The following is a 12,195-nucleotide window of genomic DNA, read 5'->3' as shown; positions in this document are numbered from 1 at the left end:
TAAGTAGTATGTTTTTTCTATGCCATTGGAATAGGAAAATAAATCTAACAAATTTAAGGGAATAATTTAGTGGAATTCCAGCCAGGTAGATGGAAATTCGCTTAGTCTGCAGGTTTGCTGCAGCGGAGGTATTTTATATGTTTGATGATAGGTAATACTTTACTGTACTGATAATATATTACTACACTTATATATCTCATTATTACAATTTCTCATTTCAGAAGCTAGCATTGTTAAAGAAAGCATTTGCAAAATGTAAATAACACTCTTAACTCACACCAAATCCCCGTAATTCCCATAACTGAAACAAAATCACGATATTAACTTTATTCGCTCTTTGGAAAGTATTTTTATCCAGTACTTTGAACAATAAGGCGCACCAAAATAACTAAATTCTTCAATCAACTGTGACCCAAACAAATTTATTCAACACAAAATTGTTTAAGCTTTTCCACTCCCCATGTTCTACAAAATTGCTTCAACGAAGGGACAGCTCACTGACCTGAACTTGTAAGCTGATGTTGTTAATGGTAATTTGCATTTTAATTGAACACGTGTTATCATTGACCTTTTGTACAAGCCTGATGGATTTATACTAAACTATTTCTGAGCTTTGCAAAACTATTTTAGGATGTATAACGTTCACATAGGGCATCCATTTTAGATGGCAGCCACCTAACTATGTGATATTTCAGATGGATATATTTGAGTAGTAAATAGATAGCTGTAAAACACTTAATTTTCTCTCAAGTCATTTGGCCTCCCCCCAGATTAGATAGAGCATTTTTGAGGAAAACTCATATAAGGCTTAACCAATTTTTAGGTTTAATAAATTATCATAATAACAAGCCTCTATATCAATATAGTAAAAATGGTAACTTTATCAATAGGCCGCATTTTAAAACTCACCATTATTTATTACAAAATTCTTTATAGTTTTATACAATTAAGTGAATTTCATAATATTTCTACACGATTGTAACACGTAATCTACACAAATAGTTTGTATACGGTAAACAAAAAATGAGCAATGCAGAATTATATTTATTTCTATCTTGTGAGTTTCCCTGGCCGTTTCTTCCTGGTACAGATTCCAAATCAAACCCCTGTGTTTTGTGTGGCCTTATAGATATCCCAGGTGTATGTATATCAACGTCAATAACTTTGCCTGCCAATGTATGAACGTACAAAAGTACACAAAACGCCTCCCCAGCTACAGGACACAAGACATGGGTTGACAGGCTAGGTTTTGTTCCTCTGTTTTGCCATAATTGAAATTTATGCCACCCCCTCCTCTTCATTGCAAGGGCCAAACAACGTTTTGCTCTCTCCGCCAGAACCTTATCATATTAACACTAAGTTAACTTATTGCATTATTGTTGGTACAGAAGATGACGTAGTAATGTATAAAGTTGTAGTACTAAAGTTGTTGCATTTTTGTTTTAGCTTTTTCAGAACAGTTGTTTTCCTTAGTTAGGACCAAACATTTAAAACATAAACGAATAAATCTGATAAAGTTTTTGTTTATTTTTATTCAATATTCCCCCAAAAACTTGTCTCGAATTCATGTCTCAAAAATTTTTTCCCCATGCCCACGTAAACTTTTATTTTTGGGATTTAAAAAAATCCTATTTGCGTCCAAATAGTTAACTTATATTTAGGAATGAGTAAAAGTTATAAGTTGACTATTATTCTTAGTAAGAGAAAAAAATAAACAATACATTTTTGTGAAGTATTCTGGGAAGTAAAAATGTATATCATTACATTCAATTTCAGATGTTCGGATCAAAATCATTACAAAGCATAACTGACTCTAGCAAACATTACGAATAAAGAACATATTGTGTATTTGGAAATCCAATAGTGTAAACCTGGTAACTCCTGGTCAGGATTTGGCCGGCAACCAAGTAGGGAGGTCGGGAGAGATTTCCATCGGATTTAGGGAGAACAGTAGGGATTGCGCACTTCCGCTGGAAACGGGACGTAAAAATCCAAAACTCTTGAATGCTTCACACATAACTGTACTATTTTATTTTTATTGTACCGTATATAAGGTCACCATATTCAAGAAATCGGTGAAAATCATGAGTGTCATACGCGAGAAATTCCAGGCCCGCTTTTATAAACGGGGCAGACTGGGCATATGCCCCTGCCCGCCAGCACTAGGAAAAAAGGGGGGCGCTGCTCTTGGGTTTGCCCAGGGCTCCACTGACCCTTAACGCGGCCCTGAGAAATTCCGAAGGTCTTCATCACCCTATGCGTCCATAAGTCTTGCATGACTCAATACAGGTCTTTGGAGGTACTGTATATCTGTTGCATCCACATCATATTTTTCCTTCTTTCGGTTTTGTACGCTGCCAATGCAGTTAATACTACTCCAACAACTTGATGCTTCGATAAATATAGATTGATTAAATTACACTTTGAAAAGTAAAAAAACAGCTTTTTAGCTAATAATGATGTTCTTCAAAGAAGGAAAGCAACGCACTGAGCTCAGATCGGGCGCAGAAAACTGGTCGTGTAAATGGAACGCTCGGTTGACCTGGTGACAGGGCAGTCGGGAACGGTTTGTGTGAACCGGGCTTCACTCAGGTTACAATCTTCATGTCATACTCCACTACTAGAATGTTGTGTACACAGGTAGGTTGTCAGATCCTCCACGTGGTGCTCCACTACTTCCTACTGACCAACTACTCGTGGATGCTTGCTGAGGGGTTCTACCTTCATACTCTCCTCGTCTCTGCCTTCATCAGTGAGGAGAGACTAGTCAAGTACCTGACAGTTCTGGCGTGGACGCTGCCTGCGCTCTTCATCCTTGTTTACACAGTGCTGCGGCTCGTCTTCGCTGATACTCACCAGTGAGTGTTACTTGTAATTTGTATTACAAAGTGTTGTATAAACAGAATGAATAGGTGCCAGGGTAGTTCCTGGGAGGAAACATGAATTTATAACTCTGTATCTGAATTGTTACAGAAAAAAATTAAATCAATCTAACAGAATATTCACCTACACAGATTTTGAGTGTAACATTTTTAGCTCTGATTAACAGAACAATGGCGTTCTGATCATAGTATTTTACTTGTTATAGATGCTGGATCAACGAGAGCCCATACACCAACGTGTTGATTGTCCTAGTCTGCTTCTCCATGGCGCTCAACCTCGTGTTCCTATGTAACATAGTGCGTGTTCTGCTCATCAAGCTGCGCGCAGGGCCAAGCCACCTGGCGGCTTCTAACAGACCGTCGCGCACACTACTGCAGGCCTTCCGCGCAACGCTGCTCCTCTTGCCGCTGCTGGGGCTTCACTACTTGCTCACACCTTTCCGCCCTCCACGTGACCATCCTTGGGAGAGGTTCTATGAGGTCACCTCCGCCATTACAGCTTCCTTCCAGGTATGCTCGATTCCATGTACACCATGCATTGCAAGTCTTGTAGAAGATAGTTGTGCCATCAGCAATCCTGGAAATATCACATTGTGCCAATTAATTGTCCTGGTGTCTTTAGAATTGAGAAGGAGTCCTGAAGGAGCTGAAGCAAATTAGATTTTTTATGAACAACTATGCTTTGAATTAAGATGGATTAGAATTTGTATTAGAAGATTTGAATTTTGACATTATTATAGCCACAGTTAGTGATAAAAAGTGTTGGAAAATATTTTTTTAAAGAAACACGGTGTGGGCACTGATGTTTTAGGACGGCTAGTATTGCTGAAATATACAACCACACACACACAGTGCAACACGTTTTTTTTGTTGCACAGTGAACATGAAATGAAGTATAGACTATGTTTTAGAAAGAAATTTGTAAATGGATAAGATTTTGTTTCGTATAAATTTATGATGTTGTATTAAAAACGGGTGACTGTGGAAAGAACAAGTCGTTTTGTTCCCATGATGTAGCCAGATTTATAGTAAAAATATCATATTTAAATTGAGGCACTGGATGAAGTGCATGCTGATGTATTACTGGTTTCGGTGGAATATGCCAACTTTTAACCTAAACTGAATGGCTCATTCAACTACAGTAGAATCCCTCTTATCCGGACACCTTTTAACCGGACATCGGTTTAACCGGACTACACTTGGCGGAAATGACATCTCATTTAACCTGACAATTTTTATCAGCACATCTGTTTAATCGGCAGGAAGTGGGTGGTACTGTCTTGTGGGAAAGACAGGTTGAGACCAGTGATCACATGTCTAAATACAATGCTCTCCTAAATTTAAGTCAAATACTGTATACAGTACCGTATGCATTTAAATGGTCCGTTTTAACAAGTTTTTGGGGATGTCGGTTTAACCGGAAAAACCGTTATCCAGACTGGCCTCGGTCCCGAGGAGTCCGGATAAGAGGGAGTACTGTATTTTGTTTAAAAAATAATGTGACAGAAAACAAATTCAGACTTTATATTTCCATATTTTAATCTCTAATCTGATCATGCAGAAAGTTTGTATTCCATTGGTGCTTATATGTTACCGTACCTTGTTTCAGGGCTTGTGTGTGGCTACACTATTCTGTTTTTGTAATGGCGAGGTAAGAGTTTGTAATTATTATTTTAATAATTGCAAGTCTAGACATACATGATATATCAAACATAGAAATAGTGTTGCTAGTGTCTTAAAAGGGTGACTTGCCCAGCCCAGCTTGCTTAAGTTCATAGGGTAAGAATAGAATATTGGAATCTTTAGTATATTGAAAAACATGATATATTACCAGTATAAATGTCATAAAGCATTAAAATCATAACAATCAAGGCACCAATTTTCTTTTCCCAAAAAGAGGGTTACTCTAAATAAAATCTGCTGAATTACAAGGCAATAAGGAATAGAGGAATGTAGTAGGTGATGATTTGATTGAATTTTTACATTAGTAAATACGTTTTATACGGTTTATAGTAAATTTAACCTCAGATGGAGTTGCTGGGATAAAAGTAAATTTTTAACAAAGAAAACACAGAAATTGGAATGTTCAAGTTTACAGTGTGCATTTTATAAATATTTATTATGTGATTTATGAATTCTTAACATTGCTGTTAGTGAATCATAAACCAAAGGGTTGTTTCTTGCAGGTTATTGCCCAGGTTAAGAGGAGATGGCAGTATTCAAGCTTCCGACCTCGCTCAAACTCCTACACTGCTACGACGGTCTCGGTACGTCAGGTTAGCGTATAATGTTCTCCTCTAATTCACGAATAGTTTCCCGACACTCGATTTAAATTATTCAATTGAAATTGCAGTTGTTCCCTCTTTTTTTACTATAATCATATTTTTAACACCCATCTATAAAAAAGAATTTCACCGTTCAAAGTTTGAAATCAGATCCGGGTTTAAGGTGAATAGTGTCCTGGGCTACAAGCAGATTTTATTCAAGAAACCAATGACAACAAACCACATCTTAACATATCCCACGAGCGAAGGCGGCCACCGCCGGGTATGCTATGCAGTGACATTATCATTCTGTGTGGCCCAACTCCTGCATCTTGAGATTGTCCTCTAACTGTGCAGTACAAAACGAAAATGTGATAACGTTTTTTACCTTTTGCTTTTAAAGCAGGAAACCCACTGGTCCGACACTCTCCGACACGACACCTACCGTCAAGTCTCCGACACCTTCCAACGAAATTGCTTTGTATGACTTTAAATGGACTGTAACCCACTAGTCCGACACGACACCTTCCGATCCGACACGTCACGACAACATTGCTCTCTGGGGCATTCTTGTCGGATGTTGGAACCGTCATTTCTCCACTCTGCGTGCATCAGGCCTAAATTTAGTCACTGTCTAGCTTTGTGTGTGATCACAATATGTGGAACAGATATGGTTCATGTGATCACAAGTGTGTGATGTTTTTGTACATTTATTGGTTACGGAGAAAATTCAAAAAATTTTTATTTTAAAATTCCCATGTTATTTTTATGGAGAATATTGTAAAATATTGTAGTTTGCTTTCTGATGGATAAATTTTGATCAAACTTGTTAATTTTTTTATTTTATACTAAGTTATTAATATTTTACTAAAAACCACACTTTTTTACCCTCCCTGTAGCAGCAAGCCTAGGTACTCATAAAACGTTATGTTAATTAAATACATTTTGAAAATCAATTCAGGTAAATAGAAATTCGCTTAGTCGGCACTTTTGCTGTGGCGGGGGTATTATATTTAGTTTATGTTTTGTATTGCACTTTTTGCTAATTTCCCTGTAGTAAAGTAATTGTAACTGGAATTATCAAGGTGGGTCTATTAGGAAGGTCCTTGTCCATTGTAATCTCTCATGCTAACAAAGATCGTAATAAATGTTATGGTCTTTTTTATTATTTGCTCTTGTCTCCCTAACTACTGCTTGTGAACAGTATGTGATCACATGTTCCATTGCAACTGGCACTGTTGGCGTGGTGGTGTATTTCTCGTCAGAGGCTTACTGTCGGAGCCCGTCGGACCAATGGTTTAATGCCTTAATCTTGCGGAAGGCTTCGGAAGGTGTCGGAGACTTGACGGAAGGTGTCGTGTCGGAGAGCGTCGGACTAGTGGGTTTCCTGATAAGCTTAAATAAGACTGTGCTGTACAGTCAATCAACATTTTTCACACTCTTCATGTTTTAAAATATTCTTATCAGTTGATTTTATCTGGCTTCATTCATGTAATTCTTGGCAGTCTTCATACGAATGTGAGGTATTATTCTCTGGAAATAATAGCCATTACTCAGGAATCGGTCATTCCGTTGTTTCTTAAAGCTATACTTTTTCTACAAACCATAATGTGCATATTCTGACTCCAATATACAGTGTGCATGATATTCATTTTACATCAAGTACTTGGTTTTACTTTTGTCGCGATTGTGTTGACACCATCATCGTCTCCCATGGTCACGGAAACATCATCATCATTTTTCGCAATTACTGCAAAATGATTATTACATCCCACTGTAGACATCATCGTATCCCAGGGAATCTTAATCGGACTCCGCAATCGCGTAAATTTACCAATCGCAAAAATTGTCGCAAGAACATTCTGCAATCGCAATAGTAAAAGCTCTGCATGAATCGGCCTATTTTCTTTAAAGGACTCTGATCTGGTCCCAAATTGATTCGGATAGTTGAAGTTCTACTGTACATTCTATAAAGGAATTAAATCATTAGTGAGGCATTGGTTCTTTTCAGTCTGCATCTCTTTATCTATCATCTCTTACCATCCTCAATAGGTAGAAGAAACAGATCACACTAAAAAACCTGCTATGGTGTCCTCCATAAATTACTCATCATTACCATTATGCCGATGGGTATTTTCAGTCTCCCTTCCTCCTTTCCCCGCCACTTACACTGAACAACATTATATTCAAAACTAAATTATGATAAATGAATTATAGTAGTTGGTGTTAAGACCAACTCCAATTCCGAATTTTTGATCATCCAAATGGTCCCAATTGATTCGTATAGTTGGAAGTTCTACTGTACATTCTATAAAAGGAATTAAATCATTAGTAAGGCATTGGTTCTTTTCAGTCTGCATCTCTTCGTCTATCATCTTTTAACCATCCTCAATTGGTATAAGAAGCAGATCACATTAAAAAATCTGCTATATGGTATCCTCCATAAATTACTCATCATTACCATTATGCCGATGGGTATTTTCAGTCTCCCTTCCTCCTTTCCCCGCCACTTAACACTGAACAATATTATATTCAAACTAAATGATGATAAATGAATCATAGTAGTAGTGTTAAGACCAAAGCACTCAGGAAATATATTGTAGGATAAAGAGGATGCTTTACTTTTACTGTATTCTTGTTCAATAGATATCAATGTTATTTTATTTACATATTTAACTTCATCACTAGTTTTCACAAACAATTTTTGTTTTCTTCTGTGTTGTCTCCGAAGGCTCAGTTAAGATGGACATTGGAGATTGAACCAAATGTTTTGGTCAGTTGGGGGATGAACCTTGAAACAATAATATAGCAATGATAAGAGTTATCGGGCTCTGATTCATGGTGAGTAGCACCCTGGGCTGCAAGTTTGGGCACCCCCTTACCCCCCTTTTTAAGGGGGGAGTCTGGGGGTAATGTAAAACAATTACTGTACATAGTGTCTTATAGGCTCATAGTGAGGAGGTCGCAAAGGAGGAGTACCATGCAGTTTTCATTTTGAATTTTTAATAGAACCCAGCCGTCCCTGTTCATTGGGCTTTAAAATGATCCTGACTGATGAAACAGCTGATCCTAAACTCACATTACATTACATACATTAGACGATTTAGTCGCCCGAGGATGAGCGATTAGATCACTAGCGACCATATATTGCCTAAATATCACCCAATGGGGGTGTTTTGATCAGATTGCCGGGGATTTTGACATCGCCCAGTGACTTCCTGAATGCTCGATTTTCCCTAGCAATCAACTCGAGCGATATTCTCCCCGCGCATGCACACTGATGTCTGACTGGCATCACCTGGTGTAGTTGTAATATTTATAATTTTACTGCATTGAAACAGCTGTTAGTTCATTTTCAATATTTAATGCTATATTGTTGTTATTGTTCTATAAATTCAAGCTTCATTCTCACACTGATCAACAAACTCTCATTTGATTGCCACATGATATCGCATGACTAATTGCTGCAGTAATAATGCGTTTCAACCATCATCATTGGGTGACCAAATCGCCTATGGGGTGCTTTAAGTCACTAACAAAGCTACACAGATCATCTCACTCTAATCTGCAGTCATCCTTCACTCATATTTGGGTTAAAATATGCACCTAGATGGTGTCCCCATCATAATAAATTGATCGATTGATTCATAGAGTTCTAGCATTAGGTCTCTTGAAAAAAGCACCACAAAATTAAATGTCTGTGATTGGTCTGCTCAATGCCATGTCATCCCTCCCCTCCCCTATCTCATCCCGTCAGTGATTTTTACTTTCTCCCCCTATACCATAGTATATGGAGAAAGTATTGTTTTCGTCAAAATTTTCGAGTTTGAGTTTTGAGTGGATATATTCGTTTTGGGTCCCCCTGGACCCAAAAAAGTGGTTTTCGAAGTGATGTCTGTGTGTGTGTGTGTGTGTGTGTGTGTGTGTGTGTGTGTCTGGATGTGTACAGAGCTAGAGACCACACCTGTGGTCCGATTTCGATGAAATTTGGTATGTAGGTTCTAATCCATGGTATCTCCAGGCGTTTTTTTCATTTTTTTGAAATTTTGATCTTTAATGGGGATTTTCCCATAAAAACCCATAAAAAACCAGGAAAATCGGATTTTCTCAAAAACGGCCCGAACGATTTTGATAAAAATTTAGTATGTTGTAGCCCTTTAAATTCTGAACAATATGGTACAAATTCCATTTCTGTAAAAATTACGGTTCAAAAGTTATGGTAAATTATGTTATTTTCCCATAAAAACCCCATAAAATAACAAAAAATAGGATTTTAGACAAAAATCCGGTTTTGATTTAACATAGTATGTTATGGACCATACAATTTTGATAGTTTTTTCATTTTTTAGAAATTTTGATTTTAATGGGGATTTTCCCATAAAACTCCATAAAATAACGGGGAAAAAGGATTTTCCCAAAAATGGCCCGAACGATTTTGATAAAAATTTAGTATGTTGTAGTCCTTTATATTCTGAACAAAATGGTACAAATCCCATTTCTTTAAAAATTACGGTTCAAAAGTTATTGTAAATTATGTTATTTTCCCATAAAAACCCATAAAATAACGGAATATCGGATTTTCCCAAAATTGGCTTGAACGATTATGTTAAAAATTTAGGATGTTATAGTCCTTTAAATTATGAACAAAATTTTACAAATCCCATTCCGTATATTTACTCTCACCGCTTACACATGATAAAGGTTGTTGACAAACTTATGGGAGAAAGTATGTGTCAGAATGCTGATACCGTTTATTTTACTCTTAACTCATCTCTCTTTATTTAAAAGGAATATTATTCATTAGATTCATTCAACCCTTCTTCTTTTTTCTATTTCCCATCCCATCATCAGTGTTAAATCATCACTTTATCATTACTTTATTTAAATCATTACTTTATTTAGAAATAAAAATAATGTTCTATTTTATTATAATTTAGTCAGAATTAATGGCCTTTTATATTATTATGAAATTTTTGACTATTGGATACTGGAAGACATCCTATCTAAATGGACAAACTGTCAGCATTTTTTTTTAAAAGAACACGGTTGTGTGAACCAGTCACACACTAGTGTCTAAAATTCTACGGAACAGCACAATCCGTTGATGTAATTGAAATCAATTCAACTATAACGATTTTGATTAAGAACTATCAACATGGGGATGGAATGTCTAGTTGTATCAAGTAAATGGTAGCTTTAAATAGACTGAGCAAAACTAGTTTAAAAAGTGTATGTAGGTAACATTAAAATTGGAAAAGATGGTGATATTTGACCAGATTTTGACTTTTAGTCATGAGATAGCACACTGGTGCCGTGTCAATAAAAATTAGTCAACATAATGAGTTGGAAGCCATCGTAGTTAATATTTGACTCCACCATGCGATACAAATACCTTTACCTCTTCAATGTGTTACTATACCCTTAGAACAGTTCATCTAACCAATAGGACAACTCGAAAATTGCTCTAATATTGTATTAGTAAATTAAACGCTAAATCACATTCAGATAAATAGGTTTCAGCTACTTCCATTAACCTCTTGGAGTCCACGCTCGCATATATGCTATTGATTATCTATCCTGTTGATGGTTTTAGTTTTCTTTGGGACCAATGTAATCAGTAACAGAAGGGTTGTACTTTGCATTTGAGATTATCAATAACCAAAGTTGGCCACTACTGTAAACAATTTCATTCTTATTTTATTGGTGTAATCAACTACACGTAGTAATAATAGTTAAGACTTGTTGTAATCTTAATGTTAAATATTTTTGTAAGATTCCTCAACACCAAGCACTGATGGTATAAGTCATGTAAGGTATAGGCCCAAACGTGTACATGATGTAGAAAACCTAAACCTTTTTACTCATATTCCAATTAATTGTTTGTGATGCTATCTTATTTATTTCCAGAAAAAAACAACATTTGGATGAGGGTTTCATACCAACAGCCTATAAAAAGGTTTGACAAATTCTATTAGTAAAGTTTAATCTATTGCAAAGGTAGCTTTTCTTGCTAGAAATTAATAGCGATAGCAAATAACATTTTAACAATATAATAAAGGTGTTGGGAACCATCAACTTTTAGAAAGTTAGTCAATAATTAGACTAGTGCACCTTACAAATGCAAAGACCCCATTTACCCTACGTGCACCCTTTAACTTATTTAAATACATTACCCTCTAACTGAAGGATATCCCAAGAATCTAGCATGTGATTGCGCTCATTTATCATTATACGAAAATTTTATGAAAGTAGTGTAAATAACACAACAATTTTTTCTTTCAATTAAAGGTCAAACTAGACCATTTTTAGAGTAAAAAAACTTTTATGGTATTTAACAATAAAATTTCAAAAGGATCAATAACAATTTTAAACTTGTAGTGCAGACTATAGAGTTACAAAATAATAAGACCAATGTCGCCATAAGTTAATACTGAACAATAGCTTGCTTCCAATGAATGCTCAAACAAAATCCTTTATTAGAGTCAAAAACCTTTAAACCGTATTTGACAATGAAATTTCAAAAGTAGCAATGTCATTAAATTTCAAACTCTGTTGTAGTGTGTAGACAATCTAAAAACGTTAGTTATCACTGACAGTAGCAAATTTAGGGAATTAACAAAATTTCTTTCTTTCCACTGAACGTAAATTTTTTTTCTTGTAGTTGCTTTACCATTCCATCAATGTAGTTGCCACATTTAAAAATGCATGTCACAGCCTGTCATTATTTTTAAAGTTTTCATTTAAATCTTACATAGTACTTTATAAGTATGAGTTATCGTTCCACAATTACCGTGTGTTTGTTATATTGTAAATTGTATAATTAATTAATTATGTCTCCCCAAAAACGTTAGAACTAGATATTCAGTGAATGAGTGAATAATTTTTAGGGAATCTGTATCAGAGCTATTGTTTATGCGTCTATTGAGGGTGATTATAGTTCCTTCATACATTTTCAATAAGTATAGAGCTCATTCAGTAATTCATAATAGTAATGCTATCAAGCTATTCACATTTTGGAAACTTGGAAATAGTCAAAGGTACAACATTTT

General features: G+C 35.9%; 1 protein-coding gene across 4 annotated transcripts in view; it reads left to right on the top strand.

Annotated features, from left to right (window-relative positions):
- The window catches only part of LOC129004136 (calcitonin gene-related peptide type 1 receptor), a 235,507-nt gene that overhangs the window by 222,180 nt on the left and 1,132 nt on the right, over window positions 1–12,195 (top strand). For 2 of the 4 annotated variants that reach the window (XM_054432569.1, XM_054432571.1), the window contains 4 exons: window positions 2,645–2,858; window positions 3,089–3,392; window positions 4,492–4,533; window positions 5,069–5,158. In XM_054432569.1, the coding sequence (XP_054288544.1) occupies window positions 2,645–2,858; window positions 3,089–3,392; window positions 4,492–4,533; window positions 5,069–5,158 (650 nt within the window). Of the gene's footprint in view, window positions 1–2,644; window positions 2,859–3,088; window positions 3,393–4,491; window positions 4,534–5,068; window positions 5,159–11,053; window positions 11,103–12,195 lie in introns of all 4 variants that reach the window. The other 2 variants (XM_054432573.1, XM_054432572.1) reach the window with 2 other exon arrangements.

This window comes from Macrosteles quadrilineatus, unplaced genomic scaffold (assembly GCF_028750875.1).
Source record: "Macrosteles quadrilineatus isolate MER2022 unplaced genomic scaffold, UCM_ALF_1.0 Scaffold_9__3_contigs__length_116548681, whole genome shotgun sequence".
NCBI classification, from domain to species: Eukaryota; Metazoa; Arthropoda; class Insecta; order Hemiptera; family Cicadellidae; genus Macrosteles; species Macrosteles quadrilineatus.
Note: the sequence above shows the minus strand (reverse complement) of the source record. Positions and strands in the feature narration are given on the sequence as shown.